Raw genomic sequence first — 23,806 nt, forward strand, 5'->3', positions numbered from 1 at the left:
CCCTGAAGGGAATGAGAGGGCGGTCACTATGATAAGAGGGGCGGGGCAGACAGTAGCCATAGCTACAGGGAGATGAGAGGGGCGTTTCTTCTTCCAGAACAGCAACTTACGTTACTGGATACAGTGTCAGTAGGAGGAGGAGGAGGCAGAGAGCGGCCATTGTTGTGTCTGGCAGCAGGTAATGGTGTTTATTTGTGTTATATAGGGGGAGCAGACTCCAATGTTATATATGACAGGTGATGCACTGCAGACTGTTGTTATTATAATACAGCTTTGGCGCTGCATTATCTTTATACAGGTAGGTTAGATTTCAGTGTTACATATATTACAGGTGGAGCAGACTCCAGTGTTACATATATAACTTAAGCAGACCTATGTGCTGCATTACCATCATACAGGTGGATCAGCTTCCAGTGTTTCATATACTACAGGTGGAGCAGACTCTTTTGTTACTTATCAAATACAGGTGGATCAGACATCAGTGTTGGTATAATACAGGTGGAGCAGACCCTGGTGTTACTATAATACAGCTGGAGCAGTCGCTGCTCGGTGGGTAACAGACTATTGAGATAGGGAGGTGTCCGGTGCACTCAGACCCCCCATACAGAACGTAGCAGCTGTAGGTGGCAGTCAGTACCCTTAGTAGGTGATTATTAGTGTTACATATAATACAGGTAGAGCAGACCTTGGTGTTACATATAATACAGGTGGAGCAGACCCTGGTGTTACATATAATACAGGTGGAGCAGTCACTGCTCGGTGGGTAACAGACTATAGAGAAAGGGAGGTGACCGGAGCACTCAGACCCCCCATACAGAACGTAGCAGCTGTAGCTGGTGGTCAGTACCCTCAGTAGGTGGTTATTAGTGTTACATATAATACAGGTGGAGCAGACCCTGGTGTTACATATAATATAGCTGGAGCACTCACTGCTCGGTGGGTGACAGACTATAGAGAAAGGGAGGTGTCCGGCACACTCAGACCCCCCATACAGAACGTATCAGCTGTAGCTGGTGGTCAGTACCCTCAGTAGGTGGTTATTAGTGTGGAAGTGACAGAATACACAGAGAGACACCATAGTGTACACCGGGTGATGTATAAGATGCACAGACGTCCTCTGTAATAGGCCCTGCTGAGTCCTCACCTGTCTGAGGATTTCTTAGCTTTCTTTTCATTCCTCTAATTATTACCAACCTGTATGGAGCTCCCTCTGCTCCCAGCACTTTCTCTCTTACCATCATGTGTGTAAGGACCAGCGCCAGTCCTCAGGGATTCATGACAGTGCATGTTTTCCAGGTCTCCTTCCAGAATCACCAGTGAGATCATAAGTACCACCTATGGATCGTTTAGATTGTGTTAGTCAGTGATGCAGGCACCTCTGCTTCTGCAAGAAGATATGGAAAACATGCCCTTTTAAGAACCTTTCGGGGCTGGAGCTGGGAAACACTGTTCTAGATTCTCAGTTTGTAAGTGATTATCCTCCAAGAAATGCTTCAGCCTCTCCCCTGTGCTACATAAATATGGCCTGGAGAATTGTCACACATGGAACGTACATCCTACAGTGGTAGGCTTACTGTGGATTCCAGCATGATAGGGCATGCTGGGACTTATGGTCCCACTCCAGGTGCGGAGTCAGACCATAAAACACTGCTGACACTCAGTAATTATTACAGATGTGGGAGCAGAGAAAATAAGATGGATGATTGTACACAAGTCGCCCAGATATTAGGAGACAGGGGAATAGGGCAGTAGTGGGGGAGAGAGGCTGGCTGGGAGATGTGGTGCGCTATCGGGGGCATATAATGGGGGAGGGGGAGCAGATAAGTAGGGTAAGATGATGGGGGCAGAGACTTTATCCTAGGTTACTGGGGAGAATGACCTGAGGGTGGAATGAGGAGGAAAAGGTGGGTGGTCTGTGAGGGATCTGGCCTGGGGAAATATCTTGTCATATGGTGTTGTGTACTTGTGTATTTTATACTGTGTGTAGTAATCACTGGTTATCAGGTGTGTGACCTGTGTATAGTGATCAGTATGTATCAGGTGTGTGACCTGTGTATAGTGATCAGTGTGTATCAGGTGTGTGACCTGTGTATAGTGATCAGTGTGTATCAGGTGTGTGACCTGTGTATAGTGATCAGTGTGTATCAGGTGTGTGACCTGTGTATAGTGATCAGTGTGTATCAGGTGTGTGACCTGTGTATAGTGATCAGTGTGTATCAGGTGTGTGACCTGTGTATAGTGATCAGTGTGTATCAGGTGTGTGACCTGTGTATAGTGATCAGTGTGTATCAGGTGTGTGACCTGTGTATAGTGATCAGTGTGTATCAGGTGTGTGACCTGTGTATAGTGATCAGTGTGTATCAGGTGTGTGACCTGTGTATAGTGATCAGTGTGTATCAGGTGTGTGACCTGTGTATAGTGATCAGTGTGTATCAGGTGTGTGACCTGTGTATAGTGATCAGTGTGTATCAGGTGTGTGACCTGTGTATAGTGATCAGTGTGTATCAGGTGTGTGACCTGTGTATAGTGATCAGTGTGTATCAGGTGTGTGAAATGGCTCAGGGAAGAGGAGGACTTAACAGGTATATATTACAAATACCCTGTGATATTTATTATAATATATTGATTACTCAGAGATACATGTAATCTGTGATGATTATTATATTTATTACTAGACACAAGAAGAACCAGAGAGTCTTTACTAGAAGTCATGTGAGGGTGAGACGTGTCCTGTATAAATCACTGAGGATGGACACAGACAGGACTCACATGACTGAGAGGATACTAAATCTAACCCTGGAGATCATCTACCTGCTGACTGGAGAGGTGAGGAGATCTGATAGTGTCACAGTGACATCACTTATATCTATAGTAATAATACAGGGACATGACTGGGGAGGTGAGGGGATCTGGGAGTGTCACAGTGACATCACTTATATCTATAGTAATAATACAGGGACATGACTGGGGAGGTGAGGGGATCTGGGAGTGTCACAGTGACATCACTTATATCTATAGTAATAATACAGGGACATGACTGGGGAGGTGAGGGGATCTGGGAGTGTCACAGTGACATCACTTATATCTATAGTAATAATACAGGGACATGACTGGGGAGGTGAGGGGATCTGGGAGTGTCACAGTAACATCACTTATATCTATAGTAATAATACAGGGACATGACTGGGGAGGTGAGGGGATCTGGGAGTGTCACACTGATATCACTTATATCTATAGTAATAATACAGGGACATGACTGGAGAGGTGACTGCTGGGAATGGGACGTTATACAGTAACACCAGGGGATGTGTATGGGTGATGACTGGAGAGGTGACTGCTGGGAATGGGACATTATACAGTAACACCAGGGGATGTGTCTGGGTGATGACTGGGGAGGTGACTGCTGGGAATGGGACGTTATACAGTAACACCAGGGGATGTGTCCTGGTGATGACTGGAGAGGTGACTGCTGGGAATGGGACATTATACAGTAACACCAGGGCATGTGTCTGGTTGATGACTGGAGAGGTGACTGCTGGGAATGGGACATTATACAGTAACACCAGGGGATGTGTCTGGGTGATGACTGGAGAGGTGACTGCTGGGAATGGGACATTATACAGTAACACCAGGGCATGTGTCTGGTTGATGACTGGAGAGGTGACTGCTGGGAATGGGACATTATACAGTAACACCAGGGGATGTGTCTGGGTGATGACTGGAGAGGTGACTGCTGGGAATGGGATATTATACAGTAACACCAGGGGATGTGTCTGGGTGATGACTGGAGAGGTGACTGCTGGGAATGGGACATTATACAGTAACACCAGGGGAAGTGTCTGGGTGATGACTGTAACATTGCGTATGTCAGGTTCCTATAAGGTGTCGGGATGTCACTGTCTATGTCTCCATGCAGGAGGGGGAGATGTATTACACAGGGCTGTGGGGTCGGTGTTACTAATAGGAGTCTGACTTGAAGGTTTGGCTTCCCGACCCCACAGCCCTGATATCAAAGCTCCTAAAGAGTGGAGAGTTTCTCAGAGCAACCAATCAGCTGTGAGCTAGCATTTATCATATACATTCTATAAAATAAAAGGTGGATGTTGATTGGTTGCTATGGGCAACTTCTCTACTCGTTCACTCTTAAGAGGCTATGATAAATCTCCCCAAGGTCTCTTAGAAGCCTGGGGTCTGATTTAGACCTGTACACAAACCCGATGGTGGGTGGACGGCGCATGTACTGCGATATCACTGCCACCCCGGATTACAGTGCCCTGGACACCTTCGCCTGATTGACAGGCTGCATCCATTTGTGGGTGGGGGGTGGCCGTGTGGTCTTCTGTCCACACCTTCATCAGGTTTTAAGCTTTTGATATGTTTGCCTCTCAGGATGCTTCCTTTGGGCGGTGGATTCTCCTTTCTGCTCAAGAGCGTCCTCACCCTTAGGGAAAACTGCTTTACTGCACATGGTATCCCTGTTTATCCTCATGGAGCCTGAAGAAGAAAATAAGAGTTATGATAGACTTACCTTAGTTAACTCTTTGTCTTCGAGGGTCTACAGGGCACCCACCCTGACACACCTTGCTTCAATGGGTAAATTTTTCTCAGGGTCACTGATTACCTCATCTTTGTGACAGTGTATCTGGTGTATAAGTTTGTGCCCCTTCCATACGTTGCACAGAAGTAATGACACAGGGATACAGGAAATGTGCACATAAGGTACCAGGGGTGGTAATAAGCCCCTATACTGGAGCAGAGGTAACTTTTTGGACAAAGGAAGCACAGCCCTCAGTGACAGAACTTAGCAGAGGCAGCTGGATGACCTCACTAGTCATTACCACTGGGATATATTATCCTCTGCTGATTCTCAGTGTGCGACACGTTCTCCACACAGCCATGTAATAAATGTATTATTATACTCACTGATAATTACATTTCATCATAGAGACCCCATGTCAGCCTTTACAATGGGATAACATCCCTCCCCCTATAGTTTAGATAGGACATTTTCTAGGGACAGTCCACCTGCTGGTATATATCCTCACTCCCCCCTTCCTCTGTGTCTTTCCAGTGTCTCCGTATAATTGGTTCCTGGAAAACACTACAAGGGGAGGATATTCTGAAGGCTGCCATGGGGTCTCTATGAAGAAATGGAATTATCGGTGAGTGTAATTTGCTACTTTCTTCTCTGATCCCCCCCATGGCAGACATCACAATGGGAAATACCAAAGCAGAATAAGGGTCGGGTCAGTAACGCCAACAAGATACTTTATCATGCCAAGTTATTCAGCAAGTGCCCTGTGCAGAACATGACCCCCAAAGTGGGCGGTAGAAATATTAAGGGGTCTATGTACTAAGACTTCGAGAGAAAGAGGTAAAGTGGATGAAGATAAAGTACCAACCAATCAGCTCCTAAATGCCATTTTTCAAACAGCCTGTAAAGTGACAGGAGCTGATTGGTTGGAACTTTATCTCTCTATAAGGCTTAGTACAAAGACTCATAAGAGCATAATGTTTAGAGAACATATGAATTGAAGACCATGTGGCTGCTTCACACATATCCCTCACTGAAGCTTGAGTTTCCTTACCCATGAAGTAGCCATTGCCCTAGTTGAATGTGCCTTCATCACAACTGGAACCTTCCGACCGTCATTTTTGTACAGGAATATGATCAGCTCTCTAATCCATCTGGAAATGGTTTTGTGGGAGCATAACCTTTTATAATTCCACCTGGAATAACCAACAAGTGTTTGAATTTTCTAATATCTTTCATTGTTTCTCCAACGTTTGTCATTTTTCCTCCTTTTCATTCTGAGGCTCAGGATAAAATGAGGGTAATATGATCCCTTGATTCCAATTGAAAGATGTTACCACCTTAGGTAGAAAGGCTGGGTTTGTTCTCAATACCACCTTATCGGGCAGAACATTTAAGTAAATCAAGAATAATTATTCTCAGTGCTTGTTCCATGCCTAAGCTCAATTACCACCACACCTGCTGCAGAATCATTAAGAGGTAATTGCCCACCTCATACAAACACTAGACTAGACTATACAAATATAATTCTGCGCTGGTATGATTCATAACAAAATATTTATTCAATAATACATAAAATCAAGTAAGGTTGTTTTGCCCACAAAGGTTGCAACTCACTGAGAAGAAATACAATTTTCCAAGTCAGAAATTTTAATGGAACATCCTGTAAAGGTTGGAATGGATGCATCATTAGGGAATTTAAAGCCAAGTTCAAGTCCTAATGAGCTACAAAAGATTTGATGGTTGGACGGATTCTTTTAATAGCCTGGCAGAATCTTTTAATGAAATCTTCTTCTGACAGCCTTCTATCCAATAGGACACTCAATGCTGCTTGATAGGTGAAATTGTCTGACTTTTTGAAAACCTCTCATGTAGGAATTGCAAGACTTGCAGAGTTATTGGCTTGGTAACCTCCTCAGCAGACCCTTTCCAGGTAATAAATCTATTCCAGACTTTATCATTTCTTCCCTGCTTGCAGCAGGACTTGGATTACTTGGTCGGTTAGGCCTTTATCCTTCAACTGGTTCCGCCTAATCTCCATGCCTTCAGAGTTTTTGTGGGTATGGGTGGTTAACTGGCCCCTGATGTAGAAGATCTGGCCTCACTGGCAGAGTCCACAGCTCCTGTACTGCCAAGAACATGGCAGTTGCAAACCACACTCTCCTTGGCCAGAAAGAAAGAATCGCCACTACCTCCACCTGGTCTTCTCATCTGTTTTAAAACTCAAGCTATTATTGGGAATGGCGGGAAGATATAACCCAGTTGGAACTTCCATTGTATTGAGAGAGCATCCACTGCTTTTGTCTCAGGAAGATAATATTTGGAAAATAAGTTTTCTACCTTCCTGTTGAGATGTGTTGCCATCAAGTCCACATCAGGCTGGCCAAATTTGTTTACAATCATTCGGAACACGTCGCCATTCATCTCCCGCTCTCCTGGAAGAAGAACTTTCCTGCTGAGGAATTCTGCCAATACATTCTGTTTCCCAGGCACATGCATTGCTGTTAGAGATTTCAGATTCTTTTCTGCCAATCTCATAATTTTTGCTGTGTCCTGCATTAATAAAATACTTCTTGTTTATGATTCAGATGCCCCATAACAGTTAGGGTTAGGCACTAAGGGGGGAGGGTTAGGTTTAGGATGCGGGGAGGGGGAGGTTAGGTTTAGGCACTGGGGAGGGAGGGTTAGGGTAGGGGTTAGTGTTACTATACTTACATATGGGTGTCAGGATTCTCACTGTTGAACTTCCACTGTCGGTATTTTGACCAGCGGCATCTTGACCGGCAGGAACTCATGGCCTATAACTTTTAGCCTCAATTGTTGTCTGGAGGATGTAGGCAAAGAAAATCTATTCCTTCTATCTTGCGGCAGCCTGACTGATTTTTCAAAAGATGATCTCTGTGTCATAGCATCAAGTTCAGCGCTAAATAGTAAGGTACCTTCAAACGGTAATGTTGCCAGCCTATTCGTGGAATGGGCATCTGCCACCCAAGCTCGTATTCATAAAGCTCTCCTTTCTGGTACACACCAGACACTAGAGACCTTGCTGAGAAAGATGTCACATCCAGAGATGCTTCACATAGGAATTCTATGGCCTTTTGCATAATCTACAAATGTCTCATTATATAAGGCTTAGAAATCTTCTCCTCTAGATCCATATGCATATTAGAACTCCGCAGCCTAAGGGACCTAGCTACTGAGGCTGTCGCCACTCCAGATTTTAAAGACGCCACAGAAGAAATGTGCAATCTTCTAAGAGAATTTTCCATTCTTCTGTCCATAGAACCACAAAATGTTGCACCATCTTCCCAGGGTATCGTAGTTCTAGAAGTCTGCCACAGCTGCATCTACCTTAGTCACTACACACCAATTAAGGAACTGATCACCCCTAAAGGGATACATATGCTCTATCCAGGACAATTTTTCTTGTCTCCTATCCAAATTCTGCCACTCCTTAGAAATTAACTCTTTCATTACTCTATGCACAGAAAATCATTGACCTTTTTCTATCCTATCCTCAAATAACGGATCGTGTTCCCCTGAAGGAACCACAGCTGCTTTATAATTCATGGTTTTCTAGATATTTTTTTTAGCATACTTTCAACCAGGTCAACATTAAACATTCTAGCTTATTCCCTTATCTCAACGGATTATTCACTGGAAATGTCACATAATTCATCTTCCAAAGGCTCCTCTGAGGAAACTGCACCATCATAATTTAGGGGGATGTAGTCAATTTACCTCCGATCAGGATGCCGGCAGTCAAAATCCCAGTGCTGGAATCCCAACATCAGTTGAGATGCCGACGCCTGGAATCCTGACAGCCAGCAGCCCGATCGTAAGTATAGCGGGCCGGGTAGTTGTTTGCAGCGGGGGAAGGTTATGTTTAGGCACCACGGGGAGGCTAGGGTTAGGCTGTGAAGAGGGGGGCTTAGGGTTATGCACCCCCAGGGGGAGTTAAGGTTAGGCACAAAGGGGGGAGGGTTAGGCACTAACCGGAAGAATTAGAGTTTGGGGTAGGGAGGGTTAGGATGCAGGAAGGAGGGTTAGGGTGTGAATGGGCTGGGTTGATACTTATCTGGCCCCTTTCGGGATTCTGAGCATCTGAATGCCGCTGTCGTTCTCCCATACCTATCCCTAATTTAGGATAGTTTGAGATCTAGACCTTTTTTTTCATAATTCTTTGATCATTCAAAATACAATTTAGTACATAAGAAAAAAACGGGTCAGAGAGACCCAATACAGACCAAATTTTATAAACAATACTAAACAAAGAAAAGAAAAATAAAAGCTACTCAAAATACTTGGTAGAAAAGAGAGGGGTAAACAGAGGGTAAGAGAGGAGGAAGGAGGGGGGAAGAGGAGACGACACATCTTCCAAAGAACCAATACATATCAAACATCTTCTGGACGGTAATCATCAGTCGTTGCCCATGGGTCGCTGTACAGAGTGTGTGGAAGAAAGAGGGGGACTATACTCAGCAGTCAGCCAAGGAGTCCAAACTTGAGAAAAAACAGGCCCTCGATCATGGAGGTAATAAGTTATCTCCTCCATGGTCGCAACATGCCAAATCTGATCCCTAAGTACAGAGAGGAGTGGTGGGGAGGTCTTTTTCCAATTTAGAGCGATAAGGGATTTTGCTGCTGCGAGGATGTGTGCAGCCAATTTTTTTTGAAAATTTGCCAATATTCGGGGGTGAATAGAACAATAAAAATATCCAAGGATCTTTTTGAAATTGGAGCTTCCAGAAGAGAATTTAGTAGTCCCAGAACTCGCAAGTGGGTCGATGTTATGGACTGAGCATGCGCACGACGGAGGGAGCTCCGTCGTGCGCATGCGCCAGACGAGACGAGCGAAGGAAAGTCCTTCGCTCGTTGTGTCCGATCAAAGGGGGCGTGCTGTCAATGTTGATTGACAGCACGCCCCCTTTGGTGGGCGTGCCGGGGGCGTGCCTCCCTGACGGGGGCGTTCCCACGGGAACGCCTCCCGTCAGAAGCCGGCCCACTGACATCACTAGTGATGTCAGTGGGAGTGATTTTGGCTCTGATAGAGCCAAAATCACTCCGGAGCTTGCGGTTGAAAACCTCAACCGCAGGCTCCGGCTCGCAAATTCGATGGTCTCGACCATCGCGACCATCACAATGCACGCTCGTATAGCCTGTGGGTGGTGACCCACAGCTATACGAGCGTCCAGGAGGACGCTCCATGAAAATGGAGCCCGGCCCTCATTCAGAGCGTGCGCTCTGCTCAGAGCGTACGGCTCTGAATGAGGGCCATAGTGCCCCTGCAGCCACAGTCCCGCCAACAATCGGGTGAAGAAGATAGAAACATTCTATGAAGTCTTTCAGGAGTATAATACCACCTATAATAAATTTTATATGCAGTCTCCTTGATTTTGGTTGCAATAGAACTTTGGCTATCCCAGTCTCATGTCGCCCCAAGCCTCATCATTCGGAGGAGATCCAAGATCTGAGATCTAGACCTTTTAACACTCTGCATCCCCAAAAGCTCTTCTCTGGACACACAAGTTTTCTTCATCCATTCCATTGACTCCTGAAGCTGCTTAGACTGATTAGCAATAGAAACTGGATTGTCCTCACAATCCCCACACAAAGTTTTATCCAGAGTCCCAGGAAAAACCGTATCACAGACAGCACATGTTAAGGATAAATGCTTCTCCTTAGCCCCCTTTTTTCTAGGTCCTAAAGTTACTGCAGACACACTGAATATAACAATAAAACCTGTCACTACCTAAAAATAACAGAGTAAAACCAAGCTCTTTAGAAAAGGACTTACCACTTTTGGGCATTATAATGCTTATGGGGGAAGGTTCTTTATCCATTTCTTAGCAGAGGTTCAATCCAGTAAGCAGCTCAGTAGCAATTCACAGCCACAACTCAGTTACTATGTTTGCTCTGTGGTAGCCGGCGTCATCTATAAAGAGGCAGAGTTCCCTTGGTTAGCTGCTGCACATGCGCGACCTGACCCGCTCGGCATCCTGGGACACATCTAACCCGCTGTGCACTGTGGGTCTTCCACGATCCCGGAAGTAGCAGGGAACTGCTCTGTTCATACACCCGATGGCCCGGCTCTACAGCAGCCACATGGGTAAGTCAAATGGCCGCTTGGATAGAAAGTTCCAGCCCCTCCAGCGGCAGTATCGGCAGGAATCTGAAAAGGCCACGCTCCCAACACCGTGGCCATTGTCCAGGGTGACTGTTAGTACACTCCCGGCAGCACACTTTTTGGGCAGGATTCTGTAAAGGCCACACTCCCAGGGGCTGTATTCTCTCCCTCGAGGTGCCACCCCGCACAGTCACGGAAAACACACCTATGCTGGCTAAAAAAGGGAGGTAACCCCTGACAGAAAAAAATAAACTTTCCTACACAATCTCCACTCACTACGAGACAGAAGAAAAGACACAGAGGGAAGAAGAGGAGTGTGGCTATATACCAGCAGGTGGGCGGTCCCTAGAAAACATCCTGTCTAAGCTATAGGAGGTGGAATGTTATCCCATTGTAACGGTTGTCACGGGGGATCGTAGAAAAAAAATTATTAGTATGCAGCATATGTTGCTTTATATGTATCTTTGTAGTCTTCGCTATTGTATAGCCTTTGTACGTCCTATGGTAAGGGCTGCCAAGGAGGACTAAAGGCGAAAATAGTGATTTATGTACCTGATAATTCCTATTTCTCCCAGCACTCCATGGCGGCCCAGTGTTCCCACCTATCTTGGTTCATATTATATATTTCTAGCTTGGGAAGTTTTTCAAAGACACAGGGCCTGATTCAGATGCGCTCGCGAGCGGGTCGATGTTTGGCCACTGCGCATGCGCACACCGGAGCTGGCTCCGACGTGCGCATGTGCGAGACCCGGATAGCAACGGGCGCTCTGTCACTACAGGTCTCGCACCAAAGCGGGGCAGCTGTCGATTTTGATTGACAGCTTGCCCCATTTTGGAGGCGGGCAGGGGGGGTGGCTGGCCAAACGGAGGTGTTCCCGAAGGAACGCCTGCCATTTGGGGGCGGCCCCACTGACATCACGAGTGATGTCAGTGGGTGAGCTTCCGTCTCTAATAGAGCCGAAAGCGCACTGGGGCTTGCGGGAATGAGACCCTACCACAAGGGTCTAGTCGCTAGCCGCGATGGTCGAGACCATCACCTGGCCGCTCGCAATAGCTGTGGGTGGTCACCCACAGCTAAGCGACCGGCCAGGAGACCGCACAAAAAAAAAAAGAAAAACGCCAGCTCTGAATCAGGCGCACAGTGTGTCAAATAACCTGGGTGTAAACTTAACCAGTGAGGTTAAGGGGAGGATTTCAGTGGCAATAGCGGGCAGACATACACCAGCTGGGACCTGTATACTATCTGCAGGAGGAGCAGAACAGGGTAGTCACACACCAGCTGGGATCTGTACACTGTATCAGCAGGAAGAGCAGAAGCGGGTAGTCACACACCAGCTGGGATCTGTACACTGTATCAGCAGGAAGAGCAGAAGCGGGTAGTCACACACCAGCTGGGAACTGTACACTATGTGCAGGAGGAGCAGGAGCCGGTAGTCGCACACTAGCTGGGATCTGTACACTGTATCAGCAGGAAGAGCAGAAGCGAGTAGTAACACACCAGCTTGGATCTGTACACTGTATCAGCAGGAAGAGCAGAAGCGGGTAGTCACACACCAGCTGGGATCTGTACACTGTATCAGCAGGAAGAGCAGAAGCGGGTAGTTACACACCAGCTGGGATCTGTACACTGTATCAGCAGGAAGAGCAGAAGCGGGTAGTCACACACCAGCTGGGATCTGTACACTGTATCGGCAGGAGGAGCAGAAGCGGGTAGTTGCACACCAGCTGGGATCTGTACACTGTATCGGCAGGAAGAGCAGAAGCGGGTAGTCGCACACCAGCTGCGATCTGTACACTGTATCAGCAGGAAGAGCAGAAGCGGGTAGTCACACACCAGCTTGGATCTGTACACTGTATCAGCAGGAAGAGCAGAAGCGGGTAGTCACACACCAGCTGGGATCTGTACACTGTATCAGCAGGAAGAGCAAAAGCGGGTAGTCACGCACCAGCTGGGATCTGTACACTGTATCCGCAGGAAGAGCAGAAGAGGGTAGTCACACACCAGCTGGGATCTGTACACTGTATCAGCAGGAAGAGCAGAAGCGGGTAGTCACACACCAGCTGGGATCTGTACACAGTGCAGAAACACCAGCACTTATAGATGTTTTCCAGTTAATATAAAGTGACCATGCTTCTGTCTCCACACTCTGGCACTCATTCAGAGGCAGTCGGAGGATGCAAGCGGTCGCTCAGAAACTGGGCGACCGCTTGCATCCTGACCGGCCGCCTCTGTTTCAGTCGTAAGGCTGTGGGTTTACACCCACAGCTCTAATGACCGCTAGGGTGATGGTCGCGATGGTCAGCGACCATCGGGGCTTACGACGAGACCCTAGGGTAGGGTCTCACTTGTCGTAAGCCCCGGAGAGCTTCTGGCTCTGTCAGAGCCGGAAGCTCTCCACTGACATCACTAGTGATGTCAGTGGGGCCTCCCCCAAACGGCAGGCGTTCCCATGGGAACGCCTCCGTTTGGGCTGCCACCCCCCCGGCCCACCTTCCAAACGGGGCGAGCTGTCAATCAACATCGAAAGCTCGCCCCCTTTGGAAAGAGACCCGCTACGACCGGCGCTGTCGGTCGTAGCGGGTCTCACACATGCGCACGAAGGTGCCGGCTCCCTCGTGCGCACTGGACAAACATCGAGGCGGCCGTGCGGTCGTAGACCGTATGGCCACCTCTGAATGAAGCCCACTGTACCTCATAGTATCCAGTGTCCCTCAGAGGACTGAGATAGAAGGATACATAATGTAAGTATAAAAATCCAATATTTCATTTTCTGACCTGTGTGCATCTAATACACTAATATTCTTAATGGAACATACATTTTAAAGTGTTATTATTTTATGGGTCATTTAGAGTGAAGATCTGACTGATATCAAAGTAGAAGAAGTAGAGGGAGAAGAAGAGACATATGTGACTGATATGAAGACAGAAGATATAGAGGGAGAAGAAGAGACGTATGTGACTGATATCAAGGTAGAAGATATTGAGGGAGAAGAAAAGACGTATGTGACTGATATAAAGGCAGAAAATATAGAGGGAGAAGAAGAGACATATGTGAGAAGTGATCAGCAGTGTAAGAAGGAGGAAATCCCTACAGATATCAGCACAGGTGAGTAATAAACACTTATTACAGAATAGTCACATTCTCTGCACCATGGTATAGTGTTCAGTTAGATTTTAACCATCTTATTATATGTGTGGAGTTTGTGTGTTCTACCCGTTTTGAGTGGATTTCCTTTCAAATCCCCCCAAAATACTGGTATGTTAATTGACTTCTCACACAATGCACCTGTGTGTTCGGGTATTTAGATAGTAAGCTCCAATGTGTGTGGGACATGTTAATAACTACATATCTTGCATATAGCACTAAGATTGGCTTATTATAAGTAAACATGAATAATAATTCAGTCACTACAATCTTATTCTACACCCTCCTCTGCCCCTATTATACTCCTGCTCTCCTCCCATACATCATGTCACTGTGTGTTACCAGACCAGAGATCTGACCAGTCTCCTCCTCACACTCTCTGGTGTATCTCATACATCAGGAGCCATCAGCCCCTATTATACTGCTACTCTCCCCCTCACATCATGTCACTGTGTGTTACCCGACCAGAGATCTGACCAGTCTCCTCCCCACACTCTCTGGTGTATGTCATACATCAGGAGCCATCAGCCCCTATTATACTCCTGCTCTCCCCCTCACATCATGTCACTGTGTGTTACCAGCCCAGAGATCTGACCAGTCTCCTCCCCACACTCTCTGGTGTATCTCATACATCAGGAGCCATCAGCACCTATTATACTCCTGCTCTCCCCCTCACATCATGTCACTATGTGTTACTAGCCCAGAGATCTGACCAGTCTCCTCCCCACACTCTCTGGTGTATCTCATACATCAGGAGCCATCAGCCCCTATTATACTCCTGCTCTCCTCCTCACATCATGTCACTGTGTGTTACCAGCCCAGATATCTGACCAGTCTCCTCTCTCTGGTGTATCTTGTATATCAGTACATGGGATGTCACTATAATGATTAAATCACTGGCTAAGGTAATGAGACCCCATGATCCTTCTCATGCACAGCTACATGTAATAGCCATTATCTTACTTGAGTAATATGTGACTGATTTTCAATGTGCTGCATACTACACATCACAATGCACACGTCACATGAACTCCACCTTCTCACACACACACAGAGCTATAACCACACACCCGTCATTGCACAATGGCTTCCTCCAGTCTCTCTGCTTAGATGCTCTGTACTGTTGCGCTTTATCTGCTGACCTGTCTCTGAATCCTGCTCTGTCCTTCTGTTTTGCTTTTTCTGCTGTTGCCCATCTGTGCCCTGCGCCTTTCTAGTACCCTGTCCCTCTGCCTCCCCCGCTTTACACCTGTGCCATTCCCCTACCCTGTTCTGCTGCCTCCCCCGCTCTGTGCCCTGCGCCATTCCGTTACCCTGTCCTGCTGCCTCCTCCACTCTGTGCCCTGTGCTATTCCCCTACCCTGTTCTGCTGCCTCCCCCACTCTGTGCCCTGCGCCATTCCGCTACCCTGTCCTGCTGCCTCCCCTCTCTGTGCCCTGTACCATTCCCCTACCCTGTGCTGCTGCCCCCCGCTCTGTGCCGCCATCATTCTGTGTTGCTCTGTCCTATCGCTCTCCTTCCCTCTCAGCGGTTATATACAGTGACTCATTACCCTAATTTAGTAACATGACTCTGGTGGGGCTTCTCTCCCTGAGGATGACCAGAGGACCATATAGAGGCTGATTTTGCTACATATATATCCTGGGGAACTTTGTGTAGTGACGCAGTTGGTGATTAGCCCACATGTTTCCCGTGTGTATGCGTGAGGGTGGTCTAGATGGATATTGTGGTTCACCACCATCACTGGCTAATGAGGCTTCCTGCGCTGTGATGATGGCTAGGGAACGTTACCCTGCAAAGTCTGCATTCGGGGTGAGATTTCCATTGGTGATGTACCATCTGCATATCTATGTGGAGTTTGTATGTTTTTCCTTCAAACCCTCCAAAAATCATAGTGGTAGGTTGCTTGGCTTCTGACACAAAATTATCTTTGTGTGGGTACATGTGTATCCATGTGGTAGGGATTCTAGATTTTAAACTGCACTGTGGCAGGGACTGATGTGAACGGACAAATATTCTCTGTAAAGTGCTGGTAATGTGTTTGAGCTGTATAAAGATCTCATAATACATTTATTGTATTCCCAGCAGATGGACGCACAAGCAGGAATGACTTGGAGGGAGATCTCATCTTGTCTACAGATATTAAGATAGAAGATAACATCACACAGGAATCTCCAGGAGACAAATCAGTTATACTTAATAAACATCCAGTACCTCACAGTGCAGATATATCATATGATCCCTGTAATCACGAGGACTGTTCTTCTGATACCTCAGCTTTTGTTACACATAGTGCAGCTCATACACCTGCTACAGTGTTTGCCTGTTCTGAGTGTGGGAAATGTTTTACATGTAAATTGTTTCTTGTTACACATCAGAGAAGTCACACAGGTAAGAAACTATTTCCATGTTCTGAATGTGGGAAATGTTTTACACGGAAATCAGTTCTTGTTACACATCAGAGATGTCACACAGGTGAGAAGCCATTTCCATGTTCTGAATGTGGGAAATGTTTTACACAGAAATCAGATCTTGTTACACATCAGAGACGTCACACAGGTGAGAAACCATTTCCATGCTCTGAGTGTGGAAAATGTTTTACAGAAAAATCACATCTTGTTAGACATCACCTGTCACATAGGAGAAAAGCATTTTTCTGAGCTGATACAAAACAGGGTTGTATCAACACTCCAGCCACACAGTAACAGTTTAAGTTATCCATCCGCAGATAATTGGGATGTGTGTCAATATAAAAAGAGGAGGGCTGGGGCGTGGCTTGACATCTGAGGGAGGAAGACGTGTCCCAGATCGGCTCCTCTGAAACCCCACTAAAAGGACACCAATACCTAAATACCGGCTGTGTTGGGGGGCCCTATCGATTACCCTGAGCCGCCGCATGTTCTACTGAGCCCCGCTGTTCGTTCCTGTTCGTTCCTGGGGTGACCTCCGGCTCCGGCGTCATTGCGGCCTACTGCACCTCCAGAAGCCGGGGACTAGATTTGTGAGCCCGCGGATTCGGCGGAGTTGCCGCGCCATCGCCGGACATCTCCACGGTCTCCCTGACCCTCCGCTGGGCTCTGCTGGGGACGTGGAGACAGGCGGTGGGTGAATTTAAACCGCCAACAGCCGGAAAACGCCCGCGGTCGGAGCCGCATCTCGCGGGGGGCCACCGTTTTGAGGACGGACTCCGAGACTTGCCTGCATCCAGGACTGGGCCAGACTTAGGGGTGAGTGCTCTGGGGGACATACCTATAGCATCTGGCTCTCCCTTGGCTGAATAAGACCCATGGGTCTATGCTGAGGAGTACAAACTCCTGGATAACTCACATACACTACTGGGCTTTCTCTATATACAGCAGCTTCCCCCCATTATGTGCTGGTTAAAAGGCTTCCCTTTGTGACCTGGAGATAGACCTCCCATAAATTTATCTTTGACAAGACAAAACTTCATAAAGGACTTTCCTGTGTGGGTTTTCCCTGCTGGGGTTTCCCCCCCAGGTAGACACTGCAACTTGTAGTTACACGGCCTAACTGCTTTTCTCTGAAGATGCTGCAGTTATAAGCTGCGTTTGTACTGCTGTTTGCTCTGACATAATCTTTCATCAGATACCACATTACCTCCGGCCACATTGAACAGCTGTCTATCTCAAATCAAAAGAGTGAATACAGTCATCATATACTAAAAACTTAATTTTACAAAGAAAGTCAATGCTGAAATCTGGTGGGCGGTCCTATTTGAGAGACTGCTGGCTCACGGAGTCTATATTAAAACACAACTGTCTTATCCAATTGAGACGAGTAGTAAGAAAAGTGGACGTTTATCACTAATCTTCCGTGGGGGTCCTGGTAAGAAGTAGTGGGCTATCATCCTTTCCACACACTCCCAGAACACCAGAATCAGAGCCCAATAACAAGGGCAACAGACATTTACATCAATTGACTGTACACACTTTCGTCATAATCCTTACTGTTAACAGTCAGATAGCGCTATGGATCGACATGTGGTCAAAACACCTAGAGGTCCTAAGGGACATCAGACAGGAAGGGGCAGGGGACGAGAGGCTCCATCGGCCGCCTCCTCATCTTCCCCGACTTCTCAGAATGCTAGCCCGGGAAGTAGCCCTAGGGACCGGGAGTCAGATGCTGGAACCAACAGTACTGCTGGCCCTCTCACAACACATGAGATTACCAACATCTTAGCTTCATTATTGGATCAAAAATTAGCCCCATTGAAAGACTCTTTAGACTCAGCCTTGACACAATTGACACAACATGATCAACGTATCTCAGAGGCGGAACAAAGGATTTCAGACTTGGAGGATGAGCTTGTTGTACTTAAGGCTGACTTCTTAACCCAAGAAAAGGCAGCAGTATCCATGCAAGATAAGTTGGAAGATCTTGAAAATAGAAACAGGAGGAATAACGTGCGCATAATTGGTCTCTCTGAGACCATTAAAACTACTGAGTTGATGACACTTGTTTCTGAATGGTTGCCTCGTGAATTAAAGAGTGTCCCTGACCAGGGAGTGCTGATGGTGGAACGGGTCCATCGTATTGGTCCAGACAGACAAAACACCAGAAACAGACCATGACCTGTTATTATGAGAGTATTGAATTATGCTGACAAAGCTCGACTAATGGAAGCATACAGAAAACAATCAGAGCTACGATATCAGGGAGCTAAGATACTCCTGTTCCAAGACTTCTCTTATATGGTTGCAACAAAAAGAAAGGAATACGCTCCTATCTGCAAAAGTTTATTTGAAAGGGGACACCGCTTCGCCTTATTATATCCAGCCAAGTTGAGAATTTCCTATGAAGGAAAAACGTATTTCTTTGAAACACCACAAGCTGCAAAGAACTTTGTGGACTCACTTCCATCTGACACTTCACCGCAGGGTTATGATTGATGGGTCACAGATGCTTCATTATATGTGAAGAATTCCCTATGAGTGAAGTACATTCAGGTTCTATATGCTAAATGTTCTCTATATCTGTTTGTTGATATTTGCATTTAATTATTTTAATATTATGGTACAGTTTTTTGTGATATACTATACTGCAGTGGTAATACTTTTATTGCTGTGGTGTTCTGGGTGGCCAAAATGTGGACCATTAGCAAATCCCATGCTAGTTTCTCTTCTAGTTTATCAAGAGTTTTTATATCAAGAAAAATTTTTGGGCAACATAATTTTATTGTGTTTACAATGGTCTCATGACACCTATATAGGTATTACAATTCTCTTTTCTAAACGTTTTTTATATCATTGTTATATAAGGCGATTATTCCAATCGCACTATTGGGTTCGTAAAAATTCACGAAAATTTTATTTGTTACTTACATGGTTATTTACGGAGATATGTGTTCTCTTTGTTATATTTATCATGACGTGGTTTCGTGAAAAGTGTGTTCTCTTACCCCGATACCTGCTCGCTGGGACGGGTGGGGGTGGTGCAAGTATTAGGATTATTTACTGTTCAGCACCCAGAGTGGGAATAGGTTGATATGGCAGTGATTTCTTCAGATTCCACGAGGGTTAAGTCAGTACTTAAATTCATTTCATGGAATGTGGAGGGATTAAATACGCCTGTCAAGAGACGTAAGGTCCTTAAACATTTAAAAAGCATGAAACCGGATGTGGCATTTTTGCAAGAATCGCATTGGAATTCTAGAGACCCCAATAAATTAAGAGATACATGGATAGGTGACTATAAAGCTGCCTCCTTCACGTCTAAGCGTAGAGGAGTTTTGATTCTTTTTCGCAAAAATATCCCATATACTATTAAAGACACATTGATAGACCCTGAAGGTAGATATCTCTTTGTAAAGATATCACTACATGATTCGATCTATACCTTGGCTACTATATACGCTCCTACTGGTCCAAATAAAGTATTCTTCACAAATTTATATATTAGACTGAATGACTGGATGGAAGGTGAATTGATTATAGGAGGTGACTTTAATTGTGTAATATCTCAAGGTTTGGATAGATCCAACATTCCAGGTAGAAATAGAGAGGCTTTGGTGTCCCCTGTACAGTTGCTAGTAGATTCACTGCAACTGTGCGACCCGTGGAGATGTCAAAATCCAGTATCTCGTGAATATACTTTTTACTCACATCCACATCACACTTTTTCACGAATAGATTTTTGGCTAATATCTCGCTCTTTATATCAAAGGATAGAGTCTTCAGGGATAGCACCCATAGCAGTCCCAGATCATGCTCCGATATGGTTCACTCTTTCATTACAATCCACCATATATACTTCATATAATTGGAGATTCCCGGCGTATTTGAGTAAATCAAATGATTTCCGTACCCATTTAGAAGGAGCATTTTGTAATTACTCAAATGATAATATTGAACACTTGGAGGATATTAACTTATTCTGGGCTACTTCAAAGCCGGTGCTTCGAGGACAGATTATGGAGTATGTGGCCAGGAGACGTAAGCTGCTAACTTCTAAATTGGATTCCTCTAACAAACACTTGACTAAAACATATGACACACTCATTCTGAACGAGACACCTGAGAATAGGCGAAGTTATGTGGAAGCTAAAAATGAATACGATCTTTTGTGTGAAGAACGTGCCCAATATTCACATAATATTCAACGTAACAAATATTTTAGAGGATGTAATAAACCAGGCAGATTATTAGCAAACTTAGCCAAAACCCACAATACATCTTCAAATATTCTTCAATTACAGAATAATTTGGGTAATTGTGTTACGGGTTCAGCCGATATTTTAGAACAATTTCAACAATATTATAAACAATTATACACGGCTCCTCCCGATTCTCCTGAGTCAGCTACAAGATTTTTGAGGGAAGCAGGTTTGCCATTATTAACGGAGGAGGAAAGAGAATCTTTGGTAGAACCAATATCGGAGACGGAATTGATACAGTTAATTAAAACATTACCTAAAGGTAAGACCCCAGGACCTGATGGCTTTGGAGCAGAATATTATCAGATTCTTTCCACTCAATTGCTGCCACATTTGTTGTCCTTATTTAATGCTATTATTGGAGGGAAACCACCGCCGACTGGTTTTAACGAAGCCAGAATTATAGTTTTGCCAAAACCTGGAAAGGACCCCACATTAGTTCAGTCCTACAGACCCATATCATTATTAAACCAGGATTTAAAATTGTTCACTAAGTTACTAGCTCAGAGACTTCAAAATATTCTTCCTAGGATACTCCACCCAGCACAAAATGGATTTGTTAAGGGACGTACATCTATACATAATGTACGAATGTTGATAGCAGCTTTGACACGATCTAAACAAATAAATAATAGAGAGACTATAATAGTTAGTTGTGATGCCGATAAGGCGTTTGATCGCGTCTCCTGGTCACATATATCACGTATCTTACACATGCAGCAATTTGGTACCGGCTTTATTAATATTTTTCGATTAATTTATACACGCCCCACTGCCTTCCTGACAATTAATGGATGGAACTCTTCTCCCTTTTGTTTGTCAAGAGGCACACGTCAGGGATGTCCCTTATCCCCATTGCTTTTTGATATTGCTTTAGACCCTTTAATACGCACATTTATCAAAGATGATCTATGGACGGGAGTCTTGCTAGGGAACTCTATGATTAAGGTATCAGCTTTTGCAGATGATCTTCTTGTATATTTTAGTGAACCAAAGAAGGCTTTTCCCTCATTATTGAGGATATTAAAAGATTTTCATGACATCTCAGGTTTTCTGGTGAATTTTAGCAAAACTGAAGCTTTAGCACTGTATGCGGAGGCTAGATTAGCATGGGGAGATCAATTTCCCTTTAGATGGGCTCAGGGTCACCTAACATATTTAGGACTAAAGTTTCCAAATAAGATAGAAAATATATATGCAGCTAATATTACCCCTTCTGTTCAGCAGTTGCTACAAGATTTTGAACGATGGAAACATTTGCCTTTATCTTTTTTGGGCAGATGCCAACTCTATAAAATGATTTCCTTCCCCAGATTATTATACCCACTCCAGATGCTTCCTTTTCTTTTAGCAAAAACTGATGTTAAACTAATTAATGGAGCACTATCCAAATTTATATGGGCTAACAAACGACCCAGAATTTCGTTATTAAAGTTACAACAACCATTATCATTGGGAGGGGTAAATTTACCATGCGCACAGGATTACGCCATTGCAGCCAATTATAGATATGCTCTCGATTGGATAGGGAATAGCAGTTGTTTTGCATATAAGGAACTGGATCAGGCTTTCAGCCCTGAGTGTAATTTGGTTAATCTATTACATACTCTGCCCTCACAAATTGCTCCAGAGATTAAATGCAACCCTCTGCTAAATACTACTTGTTCTGCTTGGCGACTGTTGAGGAAGAGACTTCATCTTTCACACACAGAGTCTTTGTTTCAAACTATTTTTTGTGATGTCACTCTACAAGATGATATATCTGCAAGGACTTTTAGGGACTGGAATCTTCGGGGACTTAGCTCGATCTACAAATTTTTAGATGAAGACTGTTCCACAATACTGTCTTTGTCTGTACTTAAGGAGCGTTATCCTAATATTAATTTTCCAATATTTGCTTATTTTCAAGTAAGAAGCTATATTTTAAAAAAAATGTCGCAACTTGATCAATTGAATAGAGTCAATGTTCTAGACACTGTAGTGAGGAGCAGGATGGGAGATCCATGGTCTACTTCAATGCTCTATGATTATGTACGAAGACGTTTGGATCTTGCTAAGGTAGATACAGGCTTAGCCAAATGGTCAGATACATTTCCGGAATTAACGCTCCAATGCATCATTACATCCTGGAATACACTAAATAAGCAGCTAGTCTCATCTTCATATGCTGAGATGCACTATAAAATATTGCATAGAGCGTACTACACACCAAAACTTAGACATTTAACAGGAATATCAGACAATTCTAATTGTTTTAAATGCTCAGCTCCCAATGCTGACATAGTTCATTGCTTGTGGTCGTGTGAGATTGTCCAGATTTTTTGGAAAGAAGTACAATCCTATATAAATAATATATTACATATTTCCTTTGAGATATCAATGGCATGGGTGCTATGGAACCATTATTCTAATGAGACACAACCAAGACTAACAAAAGGAAAACGTTTATTATTAGCCAGGGTGGCGGGAACAGCAAAAAAAACTATCTTGTCACAGTGGATTGATCCTAATCCCATTCCTTTAACGCTTATGCTACCGAGACTAATGTATCTCTATCAGATGGATTGGGTGGAAAGTTCACTCGATATTGAAAATAATGCAAAGAACTTCTTTGAAATATGGCTCCCCTATATCAATAATCTATCTCCATCTCTCAAAGAAAATATACGTAGAGTGGCAGTTATGACCACATGGTATAATATGGAGATACTAGAGAAAGGTCACCCACCATTCTAAGGATAAACCATGTCACGCATAAATCAATTAGGTTGTATGGGAATATTTTATACAAAATCGTTCTTAAATGGTTCATACTCTGTTTTCTGTATGAATTCTTTAAATTACTGACTATAGAGAGGAGAATGCTTTCTTTTTATCATTCTATGCCATGTGTTTTTGTTTGTTTGTTTGTTTGTTTGTTTGTTTTTTTTTACTTTTCTACATTGCCACGATATGGTATTGTTACTATTGTATGTTGAGAAATATGTTCTCTGTCAAATTTTATGCACTAATATCAATAAAAATATTATTAAAAAAAAAAAAAAAAAAGAGGAGGGCTATACAGTGCTAGAGAAATCTAAACAATGATACATAATTAATATAGGGCTTGATAAAGATGCAATAAAAATTTATAGTATTTAATAGTAACACCCCTAGGGGCAGTGACAGATTTCGCTGTCTGTGTCATCAGTAGTTGATCTGGATGTGCTAACTGAATTCGCTTCACTAAGATGGTTTCAACTAATCAATAAAACTCATCACTATCACCTGATATCTCTGTGGTCTTCTAGACTAGATAGACAAGAGTCACCTGGTCCTACCGACCA

At 44.6% G+C, this 23,806-nt stretch overlaps 1 protein-coding gene and 1 pseudogene across 1 annotated transcript; one reads left to right on the forward strand and one right to left on the reverse strand.

Moving 5' to 3' along the window:
• The first annotated feature begins 96 nt into the window (after positions 1–96).
• Positions 97–16,542, forward strand: LOC148476850 (uncharacterized). Its single transcript, XM_088457570.1, has 4 exons — positions 97–178; positions 2,676–2,826; positions 13,513–13,768; positions 15,893–16,542. The coding sequence occupies exons 2-4, from the start codon at positions 2,749–2,751 to the stop codon at positions 16,465–16,467; spliced, it is 909 nt and encodes a 302-aa protein (XP_088313696.1). The 5' UTR covers positions 97–178; positions 2,676–2,748; the 3' UTR covers positions 16,468–16,542.
• Positions 7,268–8,157, reverse strand: LOC148476851 (lamina-associated polypeptide 2-like; annotated as a pseudogene).
• Positions 16,543–23,806: the final 7,264 nt, after the last annotated feature.

Source organism: Taudactylus pleione, unplaced genomic scaffold, assembly GCF_031769625.1.
Source record: "Taudactylus pleione unplaced genomic scaffold, aTauple2 ptg000768l, whole genome shotgun sequence".
Classification (NCBI taxonomy): Eukaryota; Metazoa; Chordata; class Amphibia; order Anura; family Myobatrachidae; genus Taudactylus; species Taudactylus pleione.

What these genes read in the sequence shown, in the direction of transcription:
- LOC148476850 (XM_088457570.1), top strand. Translation starts at nt 2,749, where the DNA reads ATGGACACAGACAGGACTCACATGACTGAGAGGATACTAAATCTAACC. An exon ending in TCTACCTGCTGACTGGAGAG is followed by an intron (nt 2,827 to 13,512) that starts GTGAGGAGATCT and finishes TGGGTCATTTAG; the next exon opens with AGTGAAGATCTGACTGATAT. An exon ending in CCCTACAGATATCAGCACAG is followed by an intron (nt 13,769 to 15,892) that starts GTGAGTAATAAA and finishes TTGTATTCCCAG; the next exon opens with CAGATGGACGCACAAGCAGG.